This window comes from Patiria miniata, unplaced genomic scaffold, assembly GCF_015706575.1.
Source record: "Patiria miniata isolate m_02_andy unplaced genomic scaffold, ASM1570657v1 HiC_scaffold_5, whole genome shotgun sequence".
Taxonomy (NCBI): domain Eukaryota; kingdom Metazoa; phylum Echinodermata; class Asteroidea; order Valvatida; family Asterinidae; genus Patiria; species Patiria miniata.
In genome coordinates this window covers 25755430-25780576 of record NW_024037072.1, presented here as the reverse complement: position 1 = coordinate 25780576, position 25147 = coordinate 25755430, and the positions used below count along the sequence as shown (strand labels likewise).

At 40.4% G+C, this 25147-nt stretch overlaps 1 protein-coding gene across 8 annotated transcripts in view; it reads left to right on the top strand.

The window, feature by feature from the left end:
• LOC119741140 overlaps window positions 1–25147 on the top strand; it is a 71427-nt gene extending 46280 nt beyond the window's left edge. For all 8 annotated transcript variants that reach the window (XM_038216832.1, XM_038216837.1, XM_038216830.1 and 5 more), the window contains 28 exons: window positions 103–345; window positions 834–1073; window positions 1973–2218; window positions 3247–3489; window positions 4246–4482; window positions 5005–5247; window positions 5774–6010; window positions 7133–7378; window positions 7648–7881; window positions 8499–8741; window positions 9513–9761; window positions 10261–10503; window positions 10967–11212; window positions 12151–12393; window positions 12949–13185; window positions 14350–14598; window positions 15138–15383; window positions 16396–16638; window positions 16955–17203; window positions 17643–17749; window positions 17907–18138; window positions 18790–18903; window positions 19962–20081; window positions 20715–20842; window positions 21208–21427; window positions 21660–21735; window positions 22001–22313; window positions 22957–25147. In XM_038216832.1, the coding sequence (XP_038072760.1) occupies window positions 103–345; window positions 834–1073; window positions 1973–2218; window positions 3247–3489; window positions 4246–4482; window positions 5005–5247; window positions 5774–6010; window positions 7133–7378; window positions 7648–7881; window positions 8499–8741; window positions 9513–9761; window positions 10261–10503; window positions 10967–11212; window positions 12151–12393; window positions 12949–13185; window positions 14350–14598; window positions 15138–15383; window positions 16396–16638; window positions 16955–17203; window positions 17643–17749; window positions 17907–18138; window positions 18790–18903; window positions 19962–20081; window positions 20715–20842; window positions 21208–21427; window positions 21660–21735; window positions 22001–22313; window positions 22957–23058 (6029 nt within the window). In that variant the 3' untranslated portion in view covers window positions 23059–25147. The remainder of the gene's footprint in view (window positions 1–102; window positions 346–833; window positions 1074–1972; window positions 2219–3246; window positions 3490–4245; window positions 4483–5004; window positions 5248–5773; window positions 6011–7132; window positions 7379–7647; window positions 7882–8498; window positions 8742–9512; window positions 9762–10260; window positions 10504–10966; window positions 11213–12150; window positions 12394–12948; window positions 13186–14349; window positions 14599–15137; window positions 15384–16395; window positions 16639–16954; window positions 17204–17642; window positions 17750–17906; window positions 18139–18789; window positions 18904–19961; window positions 20082–20714; window positions 20843–21207; window positions 21428–21659; window positions 21736–22000; window positions 22314–22956) is intronic.

Genomic DNA, 25147 nt, shown 5'->3' with positions numbered 1-25147 from the left:
TACTCGCTTCTATTGCAATAACTTTGGCTCCTCTCCAAATGTCTGACAGAAACGGTCAGTCAGTTAACCAATGAATCAATCTTTATTGTTATCTGTCTATAGACGAAGAAGACCCCATGATTCTCAATTGTCTTGGAGATGTCGTCATCAATACAACATTAGGTACATCCCGCGCTCAGGCATTCTGGAATGAACCCACTGCTACCGACAACTCTGGCTCAGTCACTGTAACTGCAACCAACAGACCAGGCGATGTATTTGAAATCGGATCAACGGATAATACCTACATTGCTTTGGACGAAGCTGGCCACGTCGACTCTTGCACATTCCGCATTATTGTTGAAGGTGTGTATAGACCGTACCTTTCGCTTCATTTTACCACATTGTAACAGATCCAAGCATGCGTTTCAATCTATTATGGATTTGGGATGTTTAGTAATTTTCCATGAAATGGCCAATGTGTAGCCAAATAGTCCTTTGGTGGTCTTGCTTTCGAATATTTTCAAATTACAATCAACAGAATGAGTTGCAATTAACAAAATCAATCCCAGAAAAACCATAAGTGGATAAACAAATTGCAGTAAATTTCAACTCTGTTCAGGTACCTTGTTAGAACCAATATGCTGTTTTGCCGTTTGTTCACAATCACTGTTTATCAGTGAAATTTTCAGTTGAAGTTTTTAAAGGAAAAAACCTGCAGGATCAAATTGGGAAGCTTTCAGGACTTGCTCGTATGAGATTATTTCATATCGTAATGTATTCAGCAAGTTGTCCCAAAAAAATTGAAAAAGCATGAGTTGTGTGATACTCGATCTGTGTTATGTTGCTTTCAGATTTGGAAGATCCAACGTTAACGATGTGCCCAATGGATGTAGACATCTTTACGCCCCCGGGCACAAACATATCCGTTACATGGACTCAGCCAACAGCCGCGGACAATTCCGGTAGTGTAAACCTGTCTTCAAACTACATCCCAGGAGATAGGTTTGTGAATGGCACGTACATCGTGACCCACACGGCTGCCGATGCATCTGGTAATACTGTCAACTGTTCCTTCATCGTCAGAGTGAATTGTAAGTGAGATTATATTTCAAAATATTTGTCTTAATGAAGGAACACCTTTTGTAAAAAGAACAATTATGTCGTGCTTATAAAGAGCTCCATACCAAAAAACTGAAAAACTTCACTATTACCCCCGTTCATCAGACCATGAGACAATTTTTCCTGCAGCGGCTCGCCATCCGCGCAATTTGGTCTCTACCTTCACAGGTACCCATTAATACTCCTTGGTGGAGATAGGATATTGCAGTAAAGTGTCTTGCCCAAGAGCACAAGCACCATGTTCTGGGTTCAAACAAATGAACCATGGCACGAGTTAATTAAGACGGTAACCATTGGACAATGGCGCTCCACTTCAGCAAGATTTGAACAGCTGTAACCCCTGGAAAGCCATTCTGCCAAAATAACTCTGAATATGTCCGTACCAATATAGGCTCGTTGGGTGCTAGTCAGAAACTATAGATCTCTTAGATTCTGGCTGTAAGTACTGCTAAAAGCCTCCACACCTGGGAAATGGGGTTCATGAATTAATGATAACGCTTTTGACTAAGAAGTTTCTTTGAAATGTTCGAAATTTACCTTTCAGAGTCTCATTATGCAATTCAGTCATATTTTGATTGTTGAAAGTATGTTTTGGAAAGTGTTGATAAGATGTTGAGGTTAGTAATAATTAGTAACATTTTCCTGTGTCACCATATGACAAATATTTCTTGTATGTTATATGTGGTTCTGAGGAGAACTTTTGTGTACTGAATGGTTCGAAAAGTAATATCTCTTATCTACTGTGTGCGCACTCGTGGTTCTTGCTCATGTAAGATTTGATATTCTCAATACTCTTACAGGAATTCCCAATTTAACAAGTCAAGCATGCATTTACGCCTGTATAATGTTTTTCTTATTGTGTTTTTTTAAGCCACGGATACGGAACCACCAATGATCATCTGCCCTTCAGATGTGACAGTTCCCGCTGACAATGGTACCAATTCGACAGTTGTGACATGGCCCCCACCACCATACATGGACAACAACAGAGTAGTATCCGTCAGCGTCTCAAAGGAAAACGGAAGTTTGTTTTACATTGGAACTGAGGTTGTGGAGTACGTAGCCTACGACGTAGTAGGCAACAATGATACCTGTAGCTTCAAGGTCACAGTTACAGGTAATGAAGATAACTTAATTCTTCAGGCATGCAACTTTTCCTCGGAGCAGCTGATTTTCCTCGTTTTTCACTTCGCATTGATGCCATTCAAAATTGAAAAACACTATATTAAGTCTAGCAAAGGTTGGAATGTCCTCTTTTTTACTTCCAAGATTCTCTCCAAGGAGAAATGATAATGAGAAATACTTAAAAGAAAATTAAATTGTTCAATCGTAACCGAACTGATCCAACAATCCCTTGGTTTTTTTTTTAGCAGGGAAGACTTCCCTGAATCCTTCAAAATCCTCCCTCATGCGGGAACTTTGTTGAATATTGGACTTCAATTGACCAAGCACTTTGTAAAATCCAGTATAAATTTGGCAGAGCTGTACTTGTACCGTTTCCAATTATGCATAATCCTTTAAAAGTTTCAGGAGGATTGATCCGAAGCATATATGCTATTAGGATCTAGGAGGATAAATCTGAAGCATTTATATGCGTGGAGTAAGCTTATGACTTGTTACTCGCTAGCCTTTGGACAACACTGAGTACAGAGAGGTTGATGAAATGATATTGGTATTAGGGCAAAACCACAAATTGAACATGCACATTTCTGTTGCGTTTACTTTGAGATCGTTAACATGATTCTTTGGCCCTGATTTCCTGATATTGTTACTCCTTTTTATGTCAATGTCATTACAAATTGAAAAACACTGTACAAAGTCTTGTGTGGTTTGCATTTTCCTGTGTTTTTTGGTTCATTCCCAGTTGCATGGCTGGTAGACACTTGTTTATTGTCCCCAAAATATGCAAGTCTATTTTATGCCAGATTTATTTTTTACCATACACATTTTATGAAGTTTGGGCACGAATCGCAGCACATGTATACTGTTTGCAAGAAAAGTAAATATGTTACAGTGTTGGGTCTGGAAAGTGGCCTTCAATGTTGGCAAAGTTGTTTGGGTTGGTAAGAAACCCGGCCAAGTATAGGTATTGCAATGCAGAGATAACTTACATTTTTGTTCTTCTAAATACTTGTTCCCCAACAGATATGCAAGATCCAGTTGTAGTGAACTGTCCCGTCAATGTAAATCAAACAACCGATGTAGGCCAAGCCTTTGCGACAGTCTCATGGATCGAGCCAACGATTACCGACAATTCTGGGTCCATTGACATTGATCGTTCTCACCCATCGCCATCAGCATTCCCAGTTGGGACAACCGAAGTGGTCTACTTAGCATCCGACAACTCATCCAACTCTGTAATGTGTGCCTTTAATGTCACAGTCACTGGTACGTTTCTGGTCAATGTTAATTTTCTGTCCAAAAGATTCTTCACATTTTCCACCACATGTAAATGCCGGTTTCTATTTCACGTAAATTTCAGTGCTAAACTGAATTGATTAGGAAAACAGCAAATGTTTAGCAGCATTATTTAGCAAATGTCGTGCTGAAACTTCAAATGAAATGTTGGCGTCATGAAATGTTTGCTTCCATGTGAAGTATGAAATGACCTTAGCTGTTCCTGGAACTTGGAAATCATGAAAAAAACTGATAAAAATCCACTTTATGGTACTGCATATTGCTGTAGTTGCTTGTAAAAAGTGAATAGTAATAGATAAAGTGGAAATTTGTCTCTAGTAATGGTGAGCCCACAATTAAACCCAATAGTGCTTTATGTGGATAAATGCATCAATGTGGATAAATGCTACCTATTTGCAGACTTGTATGGCTCGTGACTTAGATTCGGACTCGAGTCCGACTCGAGTCTTATTTTCCGTGACTCGAGCTCAGACTCGAGTAACGATGACGAATGACTCCGACTTGGACTCGACCCTGCGGAATCAGACTTGGATTCGGACTCGACATGCTTGACTCAGGACTCAACCTGCGAAATCTCTCGTTTTTTCCGTCAATATAATTACCAATTATTTTGACAAAGTCCAAGCAAGGAGTTGTCCGGTTTATTTTACTAAAGGTACCAAACCTGCTAAATAAAAAATTCCTTGTTGTATATTTTATTATTTGACCTTGGTTTTTATTATCTAGATAACGAGAGCCCGATGTTTGATTGTCCTTCGGACCTCACCAACTCCACTTTGCCCGGCCGGTTTGTAGGCACTTTCTCCATTGCCGTCACGGCCACTGATAACGTCAATGTGACGTTTTCTAACTCCACTCACCAGCCCGGTGACGAGCTTGCAGTCGGTACTACTCATGTTGAGTACTACGCTCAGGACGAGGCAGGCAATGAGGCATTCTGCCGCTTCATTGTAACAATTAAAGGTATGAACGTAAGCCTCAATAGTTTCAATTTTAAATATTTTCAGTTCTTAATGATGTAGAGGTTGTTTTCAAAATGTGATCAACGTCATTTTGTTACCTTTTGGAATCCCACCCCCTTCTGGCTGCCCAAGTCAGTTTCGACTAAGCTCTGTTATATATTGAAACGGATTTTAAGAACACAATTTCACTTTTGAACAGAAAGCATTTGAGAATAAACTCTTCACATTGTCATTGCACTATAAGTGATGTGAAGGCTTGTAATGGCATAAACACGGTGTACTCAGTGTTCAGGTCTATAATCAAGTCCCATTGGAGTAAGCTTATGACTTGTTACTCGCTAGCCTTTGTACAACACTGAGTACACAGGGGTTTATGAAATTATATCGGTAAGGGCAAAACCACAAATTGAACATGCATCTCTCTCTTTGAGATCGTTAACACGTTTGGTTGGCCCTAAATGGTGTCCATGAAGTTTACATTAAATTATGATGTTTAAGTAAACACTTTCCTAATTAATTGCAGATGACGAGAAACCCCAGATTCTAAACTGTTCGTCAGACGTGTATGCCAACACGAGTCGGGGTTCCGACATGGCGATTCTGGAATGGGCTCAGCCTGAAGCAATGGACAATTCTGGCATGGTGACTCTGACTAGCGACAGAAATGTCAACGGCATGTATCCAATCGGAGGCACCGTCGTCAACTACAATGCATTAGACTCATCCGGCAACTTTGAAACCTGCCAGCTAACTATTCATGTCTATGGTGAGTTGATATGGGTATAGTTAATGTGTGGTAATTTATTTTTTGCACTTCTCGATGGCGATTTGACGAAGTTAAGAAACGCTCAATACCGGTATTTTAAGCAATTTGAGATGTTTTGATATTCTTTCATTTCATGATTTATCAAATGTTAAGACGCAAAATTGTACCGTTCGTATAAAATAATGCTAATTGCACCAAGTGGTAAGTGTGCAGCAACTCAGTTTTTCATGTTGATAATCTGGATTCGTCTATGGGGAGAAATGCATACTAAAACGCAATTTGAAATTTTTTTCCAACTTGCATTGAACTGGCCTATTTTCTCAAAACTCAGTTTGCTGCTGTGTGGGTTGTCACTTAATTCATCAAATCGTTGTTTGTCTACAATGGTTTCCACTGGAGGCGTAACAATGTGATCGCAGGAAGATTTTTGTAATTATCATGTTTGAAGTGTTTCAAATCAAAACTCATATTCGTTAAGTTAGCCTACGTTTTTGTTACTGTCACTGCTTGATTCTTCTTGTTTTAGACATGGAAGACCCAATGATAACTTGCCCCAGAAATATTGAGGTCTTCGCGGACAGTGACACCACCATTCGCCTCAACTGGACGCTACCGACAGCCAGTGATAATTCTGGCAGATTGACCCTGAACATTACCCATCAGCTGAACTCGGAGTTCCCGGTCGGTACCACCGATATCACGGTCGCAGCCACTGACCCATCTGGAAATTCAGCCAACTGTACATTCAGTGCCATTGTCTATCGTAAGTATGTGTTAGTCATCGGTTAGCATCAAAATTTTAATTCAAGCTATGACTGGTGAAATTACTGAACTGCAAATCCCACACTGAAATTGAACACAATCAGATCTGGAATTGCCACCATCTTTTGTGCATCTTTTTCGTCGACTGATGTAGGTCATGCAGTGGTAGATGTAATATAAATTTGGTGTCATTTTTAGAAAAACATCAGGGATGTAGTCGAATCCATCAGAAGTCTAGTCACAAGTAAATTTCACAAGTCCAGTCACAAGTAAGAGTGGATGAAATGTAACAAAGGAATGCCTTTGTCAAAGCACATTTGAATAGCTTGCGACTTGAATTGGGACTGGAGGACTTGTGATGGACTTGCAGGGACTTGTGAGGCATTCCTGAAAGCCATTGGTGGCATTTTGTGGGGATGAAATTGCATTTTTTATAAAGTTTGAACTAAATCACTGCATGGGCTTTGGACAAAGTTTGACATTTTTTTATTTGCAGAAAAAGTGTAATATGGGATCTTGATTCTTACCAAGCCATCCTTGGTTTAGAGTAAAACTGAGCTTCTCAAAAAATTGACGAATTTACTATCTTCAACAGTGTTTCTTGTACATTGCACTAATTTCTTTGGAATGGCTTTCACCCTAAAAAGGCTGGGCAATTTTGACCATCTCTCAACGGGGGGGACACCGCCCCCTAAGATCTCGTCCATCGAGCGACAAAAAATTATGAAATTCGGTAGCTGCATAGAACACCTTATCATAAACATATCCAAGAAATGTCATAACTATAGGTCAAAGGATTTTGGAATTATGGCTAATTAAATATTCAAATGCCTGAATGGTAATTCTGCTCTGTTTACATTACGTATATCGCTGCGCGGTAACCCGTGGTCCGATTTGTATGTTTTTGGTATCAAAAGATGCGCAAGGCTCGAGGCTAAAACGTCATAATAGCTCGGGTCGCAATTTTTTTTCAAAGCTATCGCGGGAATAGTCGAGGGGTGGGGCGGATTCCGCCCCCCCCCGCACCTTTAGGGTTAAAGAGTCAGCATCGGATGTAGCATAAGCATTGCACTTAATTTGTTGATAAAACTATTATTTTGTTTCACATTTCTCCAACTCGCAGCAAACGACAGCGACATGCCAATGATCATATGCCCTCCAGACGTCTCAGGGCCCACTGATCAGGGAGTGAATTCAACAAACTTGACTTGGATCGCTCCTCAGTACCGAGACAATCAGGAGATTGTGGTGTTTGATGTCAGTCACCAAAACGGCAGCCGTTTCTACCTTGGTACCACCTTCGTCACCTATTTCATTGCTGATCGTGCAGGGAATAATGCCTCTTGCAGTTTTAGGGTTCACGTTGTAGGTAAGCGGATAAAGCTTCAGAACTTCCATACAGAGTGTATACTGACAGTAAAAGGTTTATCAAATACTAATGAAAATAGACTTTCGAAAAGAAAACGAAAATGAAAATGCTTCCTTTCAGTGTCAATAAGGAGTTCAGGTTGGCGATTGTCTTTAAGTTTTACTGCTAGGTATATCTATGCACAATTTTTGTCTGCAGAAATCAAATATGTTACTTCGTGGGTACATTTAAAGTTATTAAATTTTGCCATGATAATGAATTTCCTTCAGATACAGAAAAGCCGGTATTTTTGGACTGTGCCAATGATGTCTTCATCTCGAACGGGTCCCGAGTCTTTAATTGGACCCAGCCGACCGTGGTTGATAATTCTGGAGGATCTGTTAATGTCACCAGCAACTATCCATCTGGAGTGCAATTCCTGCTTGGTGACAAGGTCGTTCTTTTCACTGCCGAGGATGAAAGCGGAAACCGTGCCACTTGCAATTTCACAGTATTTGTTGAAGGTAATTAAATCCTGCTGTTTATATTGATGAGCCACTGTAGTTGAGTCTTAATTGATCAGTTGCAGGTCTGCTTGTTTACTTGAATAAAAAGCATTTTAATAATAACAGTTTGATGTCAAGATTTTACAGGATGCCAGTCTTCAAAATGTCAACTAATATCTGGATTGTATATTCTTTTACAACTTCGTGACAACTTTGACATATTTAGCGAGTCATTGGGTAGATGGTTAAAATAGTTTGTGTCAAAACTGGTAAAACAAACAAGATTCCAGCTCAAGTCCAGACTTGAGCCTATTTTTCCATTCTTAGACTCAAGCCAACTTCAAGAACTTGATTGTCCAGGTTTCGGACTCGTACTCGATAAAACTGGACTCTACTACAACACTGAGCTTCGAATTTTACGCTTCCTGGAATTCCAAATGTTTGTCGTCTTATTTGCCATTTTACAAACTCGTCTTTTGTTTTAAATAATCAAGATAGTAGATACCCTCCAGTAGTCCAAAGCAAGACTTTTTAGCTTGCTGGCAGTTGTCCACAGCAAACAGCCGCTTGTCCGATGTCCCACTGTAATCTCACCTTTTGAATTACTTTGTTTTCCTAACGAAAATTCTGAGCAGACTTGGAACCTCCAGTGTTCTCAAGCTGTCCCAATGGCATTGAGCTGTACCTGTACAATGACAGTACCAATGCATCGGCAACCTGGACTGAACCGAGCGCTTCTGATAATTCAGGCAACTTCACTCTTGAGCAGCAGTTCTTTCCTGGAGATGCGTTTTCGTTTGGCATCACTGAAGTCGTTATCAATGCTACAGATGAAGCAGGCAACACAATGGCATGTGTTTTTAACGTCACTGTCTCTGGTGAGTTCGTTAATCTCATAACCATACACTCAACCATGAACTCAACCAAAGTCCAGAAATCTTCCAAGGCCATCGACTTAGATTTGGCTCAAAGACAATTCTGGCAGTACCTTTTTATGAATTATGAACACCTGCAAAATGTTAGGTGTCAACTCCTAAGGGTTTCTGAGATACGACCGTCCAACGATAGGGTGCCACGCACACTTTTTGTACTTACGAGTCGCGAACGTTAATTTATAGGGTTTGAGAGGCCAATATATTGGAAATGAATCAGGAATTTGTACTGAAATTGCTACTCGCGGTGAACTAGCACCAGGGTTTCATGCAGAATCTGCCATCAGACTAACTTGGCCTATCATTTCTCATTTCAGAGTTATTGGCCCCTCAAATATTAATCTTGTCATCCGCGAAAATCTTACATTCAATTTTCAAGGGGCTCCTGATGTCAGCCCAGGATCTGTTGCAGATATTTAATGATGCTGCATTCCTTTTATTTGTGGACAAGTCCGTCTGCAATAGGAAGAATACTACATTTAGGTCGGTCACCGTGGAACCTCTGGTCGAGTTCATATGGGATGACACATCATATTCTGTTGAATGTTAATTTTCTGTTCATCATTACCTGTTGTATAATACCACTCTAACACTGTTAAAGGCCTGTAGCAGGACAGGTAGTGGCTTTCCTCGTGAAAGCAAAAGGGTCGGCTTAAACCAATATTGTCACATGAATAATATGTTAATAATTTATTTTCTCAACACTTCCCATGTCAGATCTGTCACCTCCTGTCATTGTCGGTTGCCCAGGAAACGTGAGCACCAACACCGACCCTAGTAAGCCCACAGCCAATGTCTCATGGTCGGTAGTCATGGCCCAGGACAACATTGAAGTGGCATCTTTGATTCCTAGCCAGGAATCGGGGATTGCATTCCCGGTTGGTATGACCCAGGTGATCTATACTGCCACAGACACATCGGGGAACACTGATGAAGACAAATGCAGCTTCTATGTTCAAGTGACAGGTACAAGTTGCATCGCCATCTCTAATGTCTGAGCATGCTGACGCTCTTACTTAAAGATTAACTGTCTGTGCAATTTTCGACTTTCAGCCCGAAAAAAGAAGATTTTTTTTGTTAAATTGCTTCCAGTATTTTACTAGCTGTACCAAAGTGTTTACATTTTGTGGGAGACGTATGGAAAAAGTTCACCCACGTTTAGTTATGGAATAATTACTGTAGAAGTTCTAAAATAATTGCAGCACACGCTGTGTCCCGCCCACTGGGGCTTTCAAAAGTGATCACAAAGTCCCATATATTGTCGGTAAATTGTTGCACACATTGATGTAGCCCTTGTGAGTGGTCACACACTACATTTACCGTTCATTCTGCGATCCGGGAGTCCGTAGCATGCATGTAATATGTCTGCTGGTCAGCAATTTCCTGTACAAAGTGAAATTATATGAACCATAAGACTAAGAGTAACACTGCTACTTTGTGATAAATGTTTGGTTTCTCTTGACAGATAATGAGACCCCAATGTTTGTGGATTGTCCCGGTGACATGACGTTCCCCACAGACCCTGGTATCGATGAAGCTTCTGTCAGTTGGGCCGTTCCAACAGCCGTTGACAATGTCAACGTGACTGTCTTTGAAGCGTCCCACCAGCCTAATGACAATTTCTCACTGGGTACGAGGGATGTGATGTACAGGGTCGCCGACAGTGCAGGCAACAACAACACGTGCACTTTTACTATTACAATAAACGGTGAGAATATGTGGTTATATTTATGTAAGATCATAAAATACAGTTTTTGTTAAACCAATAACATAGGCAGTGAGCAATACCTGTTCTAGACATCATCTGAATGCCTATAATGTGAGTTTTGAAAGTGGTTGGATGGGGGCAAAGGACCACTGGTGCCGGCCGGCCGTTGCAAGTTTGCAAAGTGGGGGGGGGGGGGTGTTTCGGTGAATGATGAGAAGCTTCGTCTTTAAATGGTTTTAAATGATCTCAGGCAGACCCTGATTCCAAAGATTTAATTCACTTGAAGCTGACCATTGACTCAAAAATAGTTATGTTTTCATAAACTTGGGATACTGCACGTGTTCATTATTACTTCAGTTTTGTCGCTGAAAATTGAAACAGCTGACAAAAATGAAGTCTTTAAACAGCACTGAAATTGCAGAACCAAGATGTCAGAACGTGATGTTCATTTTCTCCCTCTCAGATGAGGAGGGTCCAGTCTTCCAAAACTGTCCAGACAACGTTACCGTGGAGACTGACCCAGGAAGTGATATGGCTATCGTCACGTGGGATGCATTGGTTGCCATTGACAACGGCGGTGCAGCGGTATCGCCGACCAGCAACAGTCGGTCGGGAGATTCCTTTAGCATTGGTTCCACAACGGTGTCGTATGTCGTGGCAGATCCCAACAACAATATTGGAAGATGTGAATTTGAGGTCATAGTGGTTGGTGAGTTTACTATTGGCCCGTTATGGTCCAGTGTTGACTTTGCATTGATCTTGCAAGGTCCCTAGAATGACAAAAGAGTCAAAATGTCGAGTACAATCACTTTTGCCTGCACCGTACAGAAAATGTTGACGGCACTGTTTGACTAACTTAATTAAGCCACACAATTGTAGGCATCTACATTTTCACTGATGTAGTAATCAAAACAGAACATCCATTAATATGTTTTTAAAACATTTTTAATGGCCTGTTTTTCATTTGTCTTGCCTTCTCAAAAACTTCTTTCTGGCGTGATAAATGCTTTTGTTAATTTCAGTTTTTGCAATGCCAAAATATTATTGTTTTAGGCTTGTTTGAAGTTCTGGCAATTTTACAATGAGGATTGCAAGTTTGTTTGTTTGCTGCTATTTGAAATGAGTTTTTACTGTTATGGAAATGGTGACTGTATATCAGATGTCGTGGGAGAATTGTAAAACTGAATTAACAGTGATGGCTTCTGATTACTTCAACTGTTTTGTGATGGAAGGTTCAAGATCTGAAATTGGAGTGGCTTTAAGGAAATGGACACCTTTTGCAAAAAGAATATTTTTGCCGATTCTAGGAACAACAATACAATAACTCTGAAGCAGGTTATTATCAATAACTTTACGAAATGTTAGCTCAGTATATATCATACTTTTGAGAAAACATTAAAAAGGCATCTTCCTTTTTTTCGACGCAAAGAATAAGTTTCCATTGAAAGTGCGATGACGGTAATTCCTCTGGAAAATGTCTTGAAAATCACAGCATACTATAGGCGTTCTTATTTCACAGGATGCTTTATCCTATTACTTCCAATCAAGTAGGATATTTCATGACTTTGTCCCACTTTATTTTTGAATGTTTGCAAAAAAAGCTACTCTTTTAACATGTATCAAGTGTTTCCTTTCGTTTGATGACAGATAAAGAGCTCCCCGAGTTCTCCATCTGCCCCTCTGACGTGGAAGTGATCGCCACGAGAGCAAATAACACATCATTTGCCAACTGGACAGACCCTGTTGCCACCGATAACTCTGGATCCGTCAACGTCTCGTTGCCGTCCCGAATGCCTGCACAGTTTCCAATTGGGAGAAGCCCTGTTGTCTACACGGCAACCGATCCATCTGGAAACTCAGCAAATTGTTCATTCAACATAATTGTCTTTTGTGAGTATCAGTCCTTATCACATAAAGTTATTTTTCCTCCCCCTTCCCCTCCCCACCCCAAACAGTTTAGCAATCCGATATTTCATCTTAAATCTATAGTTGACCATCTACATTTAGCATAATCCTTCTGTTCCAAAACATTGTATGAGTAAATAAACATATCTCAAGTAGCATCGAATTTCTTCCCGAAAATCGTATGAAGAGTCTATTGAGCTCCACATTTGCAGATTGCCGTGGGCCAATGGTTACAGTATCCAACTCACGTACAGGGGTATATGGGTTTGAATCCTGACAGTGATCTGGGTGTTTGTGTTCCTGGGCAAGACACTTTACTTCAATTGCCTCTCTACACTCAGGAGTAAAATGGGAACCTGTGTGGGTAGAGAACAGATTATGTTGATCTTGATCTCAAGCGGCTGCAGAAAAATTGATCTCAGTCATGACCTGATGGCTATAGGTCATAATTGTGAAGTGCTTTAAGACAGATGTCTAATTACAAGGCACCATTCTCAATATCAGCATCACATAACTATTTTTTTTTTTATCCTTTTACAGCCATGGACATGCTCATGATAGCCTGTCCAGCTGATGTGATCCTCTCATCCGACCCTGGTTTGAATAGTACCAGGATTTCATGGCCCGCACCGATCTATAACAGCAGCTTGCTGGCAGACCTTTTCAGCACCCATGCCAATAACAGCCGCTTTGAGGTGGGACAAACTGTGGTCGTTTACACCATTACAGACACTGATGGAAGAAATGCTAGTTGTGACTTCTTCGTAACTGTTACAGGTATGAACAAAATATGGTAATAGCTTTTAATGGAAGTCTGTGCTGAACCAGTAAATTGCACTGTATCTCCATATGACTGGATGCATGTGCGTGGATGTGGTGCGAAGTATGCGTGAGCGCTTTTGATTTGAATATGAACAAACCTGCAGAATGGGAAGCAGCCTAGCTGTGGGGGGGGGGGGGGGAGGGGGCATGGCAATCGTCACCTTTCCAGTGCCGCCCCCCCCCCCCCATCTTGAATTTTGTAAGTCATATAAGTGACCATGATTAACAGATTTAACAGACATTGGGCGTCTCCTCCACCCGCCCCCTGTGACATCCAGCTCCGCCCCCCCTCCACTTATTCCGCTGGGCATGGGTACACTGCTGAAAGGTTTCTCAACTGCCGGTCAGAGTTCCTCTTATTTTTTTCTTTACCAATGAGGGGGTAGTTGTCCATTTCAAATATAAAAGCTGCTGTGATTGGTTGATAGATTAAAAAAGAAGCGGGAAAAAGTATGGATACATACGAAATTTGACAAACGATTTTGAGATATTTACATGTAATTTTGTTGTTTTTACTTATCTAATTCTCTTCCTCGGAGTCGAATTTTATCGCTATGACTGTTGATTCTCCTCTTTGAAGCGAAAATAAGCACGACAGTAGTTGTATTAACTGGTTGTATTAAAATCTGCTGAAAGGCAGCGAACAATTTTCAGGTACTAATTGATGAAAATTTTCTTTTAAAAGTAGGATGTTATATTGCTGTCAGTGGTTGCCTGTATTAAACAAACATAAAAGTTGTTGTTATGGAATGCACGTGAACTGTTGTCGAGGAAGTTCGCCTGACCTGGGGAGGAGGTGACGTCACACTTTCTCAGCATGCAGAAACACATTTTTTTGATAAAATAAAAACAAAAGGAATGTTGGGAAAGTAAAGTAACAATGGTTTCTCAAAATAGGTCTCAAAACCTTTGTCACTTCTTTCAATTACTTGAATCGTTTTTGATGTACATGTATTAAGTTTTCAGTCATTGTATTGGTTGCCCATCTTTCTTGTCCTAAAGTTTAAATGTGGGGTTTTCATTTTAAAGATTCTAATTTTATTTTTAAAGCCTATTTTAACATTAAATTACTTGTAAATTGACTTTATAAAGGTGACTGTTTGTATTTGATGAATTCAGGACACGCAGCCCCGTTCTTTACGTCTTGCCCGTCCAACGTTGTGACCAACACCACGATGGGACAAAGCTATGCTGTGGTTACATGGACTGTACCACAGGCCCAGGATGATGACAGCATACCTATTGTCATTGAGATGAATGGCTACACGCCAGGCAGGCAGTTCACTATGGGAATGTGGATGGTTACGTACGTGGCAACGGACTCCATCGGACAGACTGCATCCTGTGAATTCAACATTACTGTGCTAGGTACTTACTTAACTTGCGATATTGTTTTACCAAAACAGTTGAACAATAAACCTTTCATTTCTTTTGGGGGCATTAGAAGAATGCTTTTGATTTATAAATGATTCATCACACATTAAAGCCAGTATATCCATGCTCCACTGAAAATTTCTACGAAATTAGTTTCTCCCTTACAAGGAATTGCAAAAGAAAAATGAATTTTTGAATGAAAGACCAAATTTCATTTTATTTATTTACTATGCACAAAAATAGTTAATCATGAATAATTTTGGACTTCATGCTAGAGATATATTGTGTTCATGCAGATTTTGGCAGCGACGTAACCAAGGGGGGCATGGGCGGGGAAGGCAAAATGAGGTTTTCATTGCTAAACTTGTATTGAGTGCCCCCTCCAGAAAATGAGGCCCCTGTCAGTGCCTCCTATACAATTTGAACCCACGTTACTTTGTGGAGTTTGGACCGGAACAGCACAACTGAAAAGTGCCCCACGGTCCATATGAAATATTTCTCTCTCTCAAAAGTTTGTTTTCTTTTACTTTCAGACCAAGAAGATCCAGTGATCCAGGGCTGCCCTGCAGACATTAACAAGATCACCTTAGACAACGCCCCGATAATCATCATGTGGACTCCGCCCACAGCCAGAGACAATTCAGGAGAGTACACGCTCCTAGCCAACGACAACCACACGCCAGGAGAAACATTGAATGTTGGAATGTATGAGGTCGTCTATACAGTCACGGATCCAAGCGGAAACACAGCCCTTTGCCAATTTGAAATTATTATCGAAAGTAAGTGATGCCTGTTCTTAATTTTGTGATGCCTATTTTTATTTTCATCTATGTAGGCTCGGACTATAGAAAATAGGAAATTGATTTGTTACCGTACTCATGATGACTGATGCAATTTCGGCAAGTCTTGAGGTATTTTGGTTCCTTACCGAGTTTATAATCTGGAGACTGCATTTCCAAGAATGAATTCAGCTATGAGCCCACATTCAGCATTACTGCCTGATGATTAAGATTCTGGGTCTGGATTAGGATCATTATACTCCGACAAAACGTCTGCACGCATCACGCCATTAGTTTGAAAATTGAAAAATTTGATATTAAATTATGACATCATGTATAGGAAACCTTACTTTAGCTGTTTTCAATATAAGTACACTTGTGTCCAAAACATTGCAATTTTGACAGCAGATTTTACTCGAAAAGGCCGAGTAAGAAGGCAATGGTTTTATATCGCGTGGATAGGCATGAGTGAACCTTTTTTTTTATTTATTGGAACAAAATTAAAATGAGATGTCTGTAATAATTGGTCTTTATGGCTATTATGCACAGCGTTGAACTATTTTCAGAGTTCTTACGTACCACAAAGCCAAGTAGAGGCAGAAGGTCGTAAAGTCACACAGCAAAGTCACACAGCAAAGCTATTACAACCAATTTCTGGCGGAATCCAATACCAATATGTAACTCATTGAACACTTGTATGCAATATTATGTGTGTATGACCGTGATTCTTAATGAGTTCGTATTTCTGCATCCAATGATCGATCCTGGAGGGTGTTGCGGCAGTTGCCAACAAAAACAATTTTGATCATTCATCATTGATTGAGAGTGTTGACGACTTTGGCAGTGATTTCATCGTGTGTGATTGCTAACCAACCAAAGGGTCATCTGAACCAGTTTTATCTTACAACAACCAAGCCTCACCCCTGTTCCTGAGTTCCCAGAGCTATTAACGCCTGTCATGTTGGCGCTGGATGTCAGTATGTACAATGTGATTTTGTGGTTGTTTTCCCAGACGACGCCCCTCCAGAGTTCACCTCTTGTCCTCCTAGCACCTCGGTGTCCACCGATCCTGGCCAGTCCTACGCCACAGTCGGCTTCTCCTACCCCAGCCCCACTGATGATCGCAGCAACCCTTCGCTGTTTGGCAGTCACGCGCCTGGGCATCAGTTCCCAATCGGTGACACCACCATCACTTACACAGCCTACGACTCGGCTGGTCAGTCTGCAGAGTGTGTCTTTGTCATTACTGTCCAAGGTAAACGATTGATAAATGATCGTACAAAGTGTGACTTCGAAATATCCATTGATTCTGCCTCAAAGTCATTTTAGAGGGTCAAATTAAAAAAAAATACCTATGGGGAGGGGGCATCTTTGGAGAGCGTTCAGTGATCTACCTTAAAATAATTCCTACTGATGATGCCCCCTCTGACACCATGATATTTAATCTCACAGCGACAAAAACAATTGTTTAAAAGCATTGATTGGATGCCACTTTCGATTGTTACGATGTGTACCTTACAAAACATGGACTATGCTCGGCCTCATGAGAGACTTCTGATGTATATTCATAGATCGCGGCGACCCTGTCATCATTGGCTGTCCATCCGACCAAACCGTCTGGGTTCTGTCCACGACTGACGTAGCTGCCGTTTACTGGACACCTCCAACGGCAAACGACACAAGCAATTTTACCCTCACGTCTACTAAGGACCCTGGGGATACCTTTGAGTCTGGTTCCACCCGTGTCACGTACACAGCAACAGACTCTTTTGGTAACATGGACACTTGCTCTTTCTCCGTGATTGTGCAAGAAACACTCCGTAAGTTTGTCATTTCTGTCTTGGTAACAAATTCTGTTTCAAATGTTATTTTCGTACTAATTTCGAGATTTCTAGATACTTTAACATTTTCTTTGACAAATTTGATTCGAAAAAGTTGTGATCACAGAACCACAAACAAAATAACCTTTTGATGAAAATTTAACTTTACAATTTTCTTTATTTGTTTTTTTCCCGTTCTATCTAACTGTATAATTGAGGAATAGAGATACATACTTTTGAAATTTCACATTTACATCGTGATCACCTGTCAAGCCTAATACTTGAATGAATAACAGTAAGATTGAAGATGGTATGAAACTGTGATTGAATGTAGTATTTATGCAGTGCGGACAACTATGCCTACTTAAAGATGTACAAAATTATTCTATGAAGAACATAGAGAATTAAGAAAAAAATATTTTCTGACTTTTTATGACAGCAACGTACGAGACTGTCGGTAGTGTTGAGTTTGTCAGTATTGGTTCCATGGTCAGCCCATTTACTTCCAGCGATGTTGCAATGAGACTTGCTACTTTAAGGGATGATGTAAGTATTGATGCCTCGGTATGGGATATTATAATGGAGAGAATATGAAAATTGCTATTAGTCTCCTCGATTAGTAGTGTGTGTTTAATTAGACTTAAATAAATCTTGCTTGTTGAGTTTCTAATACTTCAAATTCCCGTCTTATCCCCCCTCTCAGATGGATGCACTTTTCCGGAGGAGTTCAGTCAGCAGTGACTTTGCTGGCATCACCCTCACTGGGAGCTCAGTAGAAACCAATGACAAAGCTCTCATTCAGTTTGACATTTTCTTCACTGGTTCCCCTGCCCCGAATGATACGCAGATAACAGAAGCGTTCTATGCCGCCCTTGGACCAGTTGAGAACCAGTTTGAGACTGGGAATGAGATCAAACCTGGCACATTCATGCTGAGTAAGTACACTAGCTGTCATGGAATAGTCAAGTTGATGACGTGGTGATGCTTTCCGTCCACTTCTGTGACCCTGGTTCGAATCCCGTTCATACCGGCAAGTGGATTGGAGTTTTCAGTCCCAGCCTAATTCCATAGGTTTTCCTTTAAAAAAATAAGTCTTTTGGTTTAGTTTCTGTGCATTATGGTCACATGTATGCCCCAGGCCTGGTTGTAAATCAGGGAGACAGCACACTCGGTGATCTTCATTTTCGTTATCCACATTTAAACTTTACCCGTTGGGGTTTACAGATGGGCTTGCTAAGTCCGTGATCATGAAGTTTTGCCGAATTTTGTCGTTTTAATCCCCGCCCGTCAAACCCTCCTAGACTGGTGCCGGGGAACAGATATCCTAGGTGAACCAAAATCAGGACCACAATTTCAGATTTTTACACAGAAAAAAATAATTCTCCTGGATTGAAATTTCCTTGGGAACACAGATGAACCAATAACCTGTTGGTATCATTTGTATCAATGCTCTCTGTTGCTGCTACCTCTGTGATATTCCCCTTCGATTCGCAACCATTTCTATACCTCAATTATTATATATTTGTTTGTTTTTTACTGTTGATCCGTTTGTCTGCCCGTTTGTATATATTATCTGATACGACCAGGTTTTACCGAGTGTCAACAGACGCCGTGTGAGAATGGAGGTAGTTGTGTCTCGCAAAGTAACTCCTTCATCTGCATGTGTACATCATTCTGGACTGGGGACTATTGTGAAACAGGTACGTGTTAACCCTAATGTCATTGATCCAATATTTCTGTGGTTTTTATGTCGGGCAATTAAAGGCATAGAAGATCATTTGCATTTTTCTAAAAATTAACCTGTAAATTATTATCGGAAAACTTATTTGGATTGAAGATCGTCAAGGGCTGATCCAGAACACAATTTTTTTGGGGAGCTAAAAAACAATTTGGTCCCCAAAATGTGGGTCCAAAAAAAATACGGCGTAGGGTTCGGGGCCTAAAATTCTTTTGGATTCTACATGCTCGATCTGTGATGCGATCTGTGATGCGATCTTTAACCAATGTTTTTGGAGGAAAAGATGGTGGTGTACTTTTTGCCTGCCTTTATTGCGAGGTCACTAAAAAAAAGTGCGGGTTTTTTTTTTGGGGGGGGGGGCATGGCCCCCTTTGCCCCCCCCCCCCCCCCCCCCGATTCGCCCTTGAAGATCGTAAGTCCTGGTACTAAACACCCCGAGAAATTATTCCGCCTGGCTTGCTGTCATTCAAAAGACATGTAGGTGATTTCCAACGATAAGTCAAGCATTGGAAATAGAATTCTATCTGTTCACGAAATGATGCAAATGCTTGTGTTTAATTTTTCACTGAATTCTAACTTCAACAATTAGGTTTTGAATAATCGTCTTTAGAGTTTGAGTGGTACGTGTTATTACTGGAAACATACAAAATGCATGAAAGGCAAATGATCCTATATGCCTTTAATATGGACTGTAAATTGCTTGTTTGTACTTCTTAACTCGTTGCATACATTAAGCCACGATATTGGCTTAAATTATGCTGGCTGGAGATGGCGTTTTGTTTTAATTCCATCCTTGAGGTAATTAACTCCAAACAAAAGGAAGGGCCCATTCATACTCCGTACACAAATATGAAGTGTCACGATACTTTTAAATGCGCCACATTTTAAATGTGTTCAATTTGTGAATTCACGCTTCAACAAATGGCACAAATTCCATTTACATTGGCTGTGGCACTGAGTATGAAGTCCTTGATTATTTTTGGTCATAATCCTTGCTGTTATATATCGTTTTTTTACCAGATGTCAATGAGTGTATTGAGAATAATCCGTGTGCAAGCGACCGCGTCTGCATCAATCTTCAAGGGAGCTTCTTGTGCGGATGTCCTGCTGGCTTCTTTCTTGTTGGAGACACCTGTATGGGTAAGAAGCCCAATGAGATGATTAAATGAAGCTTGAGTGTCATGGGCCCGACTTCATGGTATAACCACCTGCACTAAACCTGTAAATACAGAATTCTTATTTACTGGAAGTACGCATGAACAAAAATTTCTAGCTCACCCTTTGAATATGCTAATTCCTCTGCCACAGTAAGCGGGATTTTTCGACAACGGTAAGCAGAGGCAAAGCAATCTCAAGTCATAAATTCAATCACAAGGCAATTGTTTGGTGAGGGATAATAAGGACAATGGAATGTCTTCATTACGGTTCTTTGCAGTTCCTTGTTGTTTGACTTGAGACTGGATGACTTGTGGTTATGCTAATAAGGCTGAACAATTCTCTAAATTAGTGCTCATCAAGGATTCTATGTCTTCAGTTCCCAAAACATCTCTTCTCATAGATGTCTTCTTTCATAGATGTCTTCTTCAAATCATCGATCGCACCACAACGCGACCTATTCCAGGTAGTTGTTTACCACAAAATGACGTATTGTGGACAGTAGCACAAAGTCCACAGACGATCCGTCATTTTGTGCTGCGGCAATACTATCAAATTCGTCGTTTTATCGTGCCCCCAGCGAACTGTTTGTATAAAAATCATTTGGGCATTTTTCAGCAACATCTGAGTTCAGTGGGGCTTTTGCCATAACCCGCATTGGCAGCTCAGAGGCAACATTTACCCCAGATCTGGAAGACCCGACATCAGACCGATACGAGAGATTAGCTGGAGATGTCACTACTGTGGTAAGACACTGCATCATTTTTGTTAAAATTCAAAACAAAGAACATAACTTTTGATTAATTTTCAATGTCAGTGCATTGAATAAGGTTCATCTGTATTAAAATTGTATAGATTGAATGCAAAGACAACTTGGCATTGGTACAGTTGATCTCAGCCATTTTCCCCTCTGCATGTTTCATATCGTTCCTCAAAACTTTTCTTTCGAGAAAACAGCCAGAATACCAACAACTTTAGAAAACTTAAAAATTACCTCATAGATCCCAAAAATTGTAATGCCACAACTTCTGGTCTTTAAATTCCTGCCCACTCCCCACCCCCCCCCCCCCCCAAAAAAGTAGTGATTTATTTCTTGTTTGCTTCCCTATAGCTGGACAGTTTATTCTCAGATGAGAGCTCTTACGTCGGATCTCGTGTCCTCGGCATGTCTAGCGGCAGCATCATGATCCGATACGTCCTTGTCTTCACTGAGGACACCAGCATGAATGAAGACGCCGTTACCAGGCAGATGAGTAGCAGTGTCTCAGCAGACGGGGAGATTGGAAGCAGTGCCCTCTACATCAGACTTTCATCGCTGACCGTCGCTAGCCGTAAGTAACACTTTACTGTAGGGCAGCACCTGATACCCAACTGAAAATGCCAGCTATCAGGTTCAAATGTTTTATTTTATTCCCTGAAACCTTTGCAGAAACAGACACAACCTTTCTGAATTCAATAATAGGGTGTTGCCCTTCACCAACGTATTGTAAATCTTATTTCATCTTTAAAAAGGTTGGTTTTTATATCGTGAAATGTATAAGACAAACATCTTTGTTCCCGCAGAAATTTGCCCTTCTGGTTTCTGTAAGAATGGCGGCAGATGCTCACCAGATCCTGTCACTTACGAAAACACCTGCACGTAAGTCAGTTTGTTTTTGTGGACGGTTTCGAAAAAAGGTTTAGATGGGATAATATGGATTGATGATGATTAAATTTTATTTCTAAAGGGTTTGGTAACTGTTTGTAATGCAGTTGCTTTTGGGTTGAGTTGGGTTTTGGATGGCTCGGAGAAGGCACTAAGGATTTGATGTGAGCTTTTTGTTGTTTTTTGTTGGGGATGGCGTTTTTTGGTAACATAAAGAGCGAGACAAATGACTATGGCTCTCCCCTCGATCTTACTGCAGATGTGAGAGTTTGTACTCCGGCAACCGCTGTGAGATCATGGATGCTTGGTCACCACTGGCCATTGCCATGATAGCAGTTGCCGTGGCACTGCTCCTAATCCTGACTGGTCTGTTCATCTCGTGCTGCATCTTCCTCTGCAAACGTCTTGATAAGGAGCAATTCAAGCATCCACACACTCGTGATGTCCAGCAGCGCGACTCGTTCCTGACGTCATGGCCTGTGGCTCTGCGGCAGTCATCGGCCCGAATAAGCTTTGCCTCGCTATCAAGGAGTGTGGATTCACATGGTGACACTCGCAGCCTCAGAGATAATGTGAGTACATTCATTTGAAAGAGAGGCAGTGATGAAGATTTTCTTTTTTGTATGAGAACTTGAACCAATCATACAAAACAATCTTTACAAATAGTTAAGAAGTTGTCCTCAACTGCATAATTGCATGCAATAACTGATATGAGCAAGGAAGGTAATCATTGCGAACATTGCTACTAAATGTATACTCTCTGTCAATATATGAATGATGAGAACCAATGGGGTTTAAGACCTGACCTGGAAATGACATGAATCTTGACTGACCAGAATTGGGTCTGGACCAGAATGCCTCAGGAACTTGACCACAGTGACTTGAGACTTGACCAGAGTGACTTGAGACTTGACCAGGGTGACTAGAGACTTGACCATAGTGACTTGAGACTTGACCCGAGTGACTCGAGATATGACCCGAGTTACTTGAGACTTGACGTGAGTGACTTGTTAAGAAGGTCACCGGCTCATTCATTCTTGACTTGTAACCCCCCCCCCCCAACAAAAGAACACCATCATTTCTGATCTTTAGATCATGAAAATCATGTCTTGATGCATGGGCAATATAGAGAAACAACATGCATGTTATCTCACATCATAAGCATAAGCAGACAGGATGTATTGCAATAATGTTTGTTGTTTATTGTGCTCTCAGGTTCGGGATAACCCACAATCCTCCACATTCATGCGACCTTATGTGGCAACGGGTCAAGAGGCTATTGTGAGTGTACCACATCCATCGTCAAGTTCCGTGTAACTCGAAGCCAGGATTTATTTGACACACACAAGACGATTCGAGGTAACTACTTGTCATTACAAATAGGGATAAACCGAAATAAGATAACACTACCTTCTTTTACTCCGTCTTTCCTGATAATTTTTTAAAATGCTGTGAAATCTCGAAAGGGTGTATTAACATTCTGTCAAAAATACTTGGTCAATCACATATTTTGTATCTCCAAAAATATGACTTAATTCCTTCCAAACTTTTTTTTCTGAAATCATGCTTGCAACTTCTTACAAAAATTTGCTGTCCAATATGCAAGTTCATTATAAAATGTGCATGGACAACACAGCAGAAATGTTCTCTCATCATAACCAGCCACTGAAAATACCCATTGAGCCTTTCTGAAGAGAAGCATGGTTTTTTTGTTAATCCTTGCAGTAAATGATACTTGGCTTAAAAAAAATTAAAATTACTGGAGTATTTGTGAGCAAAGACATCTAGACGTTGATAGTAAGTAGCGGGTTTCCGTTTAGTTCAGAAACACATTTGTGAACAATGAACTTGAACCAAGCTTGTCAGCAAGGAAGGATGACAGAGTATTGAATAGCCAATGAAAAAACAATTACTGAAAGAATTAAATGAATTCAGCTCATTCAAAAATGAACATTTGTATTAGATAATGGAATTTGTTGGGTTTTGCCCTTGGAACCGGCCAGCTGACCCCGGCAAGCTCGGTGGTCGAGTGGTAAGACATCTGCACTAGTAAGCAGGAGGTCGTGGGTTCAAGTCTTACCCAAATAAGTTTTCTCATAAGGGCCCTCGGACAACAATTAGTATGTAGTTTTTATGACAATACGGCGCAGAAGGGCAAAACCCACTATTAATTGGAATTCTAATCAATTAAATCGAATTTTTAAATATTAATTAAGCAATGAAGCCAGTTTAACTCTAACCAATTAAATCGAATTTTTAAATATTAATTAAGCAATGAAGCCAGTTTAACTGAAAGTACTTTGAAGACCAGTTCATACTTGGCACGAAAGTGAACGCAAACACGAATTTGTGACATCTCGGCAAGTTTTTGCAAAAGTTGAGCACATTTCAATTCCTGCGAATTTAGCAGCGAATGTTTCTGTCGGACGTCAATTTTTTTCGCATTCGCATTCGCGTGAAGTATAAACCGGTCTTACTAAAATAATTTGGAGATATTACAAATGTTCAGCTGTAGCAGTTATTTTTTATATTATTTTTTACTTGTGTATCGAAGCCTAACCATTTTTTTAGTATTAGGTATCTGTAGTAATGGTGTTGTCCTTTTAAATATAGGCCTACATTGTGGTTTGAGTATTTAATGTCTTGTAACACTTTTTGTAAGCTTTGTGTAACAGTTTGAGTTTTAAAGAACTAATATCTCAGGGCTATCGATCTTTAAATGAAATATTAAGAACAAAATACCAAGACCAAAGACATGTTCTTTTAGAACTAAGCAGGACTGTTCTTATCAGAACTAAAACCTACTTAGCGAAAGTTGATAATAAGCACTACAAGTTCTTATCAGAACTAAATATCTACTGAGCGACAGTAGATATTACCATGGGTGTTACCGCAAACAAAAACGATACTGATACTCCTACATGCAAAGCCTAAAATCTCATAACAAAATACCAAGTTCAGCTATACAGTCAGTGGCGAATCTAGTGGTGCAGTGGGGGCGCTGCGCCCCCCCCCCCCCCCGGCAGTGACCAAAATGTTCTCAACAACAAAACAAGACACAAATAAGGCCATTTTCATTTGTGAGAGCCCTTACCCCCATTTTCATTTTGTATTAATCTCATAGTTTGTAAATGTAATATGAATGTATTTTTATTGTAACAAATATTAAAGGTTTTTAGTTTATTGCTATTTTTTACTCAGCGTAAAGCGCCTTTAGCATCATTTTGATGTATTTTGGTGCTACATAAGATTAATATTATACTGGATGATTGGATAGTTCAAATAGTCGTGAAAGTGAAAGCAATCAGCAATCATGGCTGTTATGTGCCATATCCGACGTTTAGCAAAGCTATTTTTACTCATGGCGAGCAACGTAGTAAAATGGAAAAGAAATAGTACAGACTAA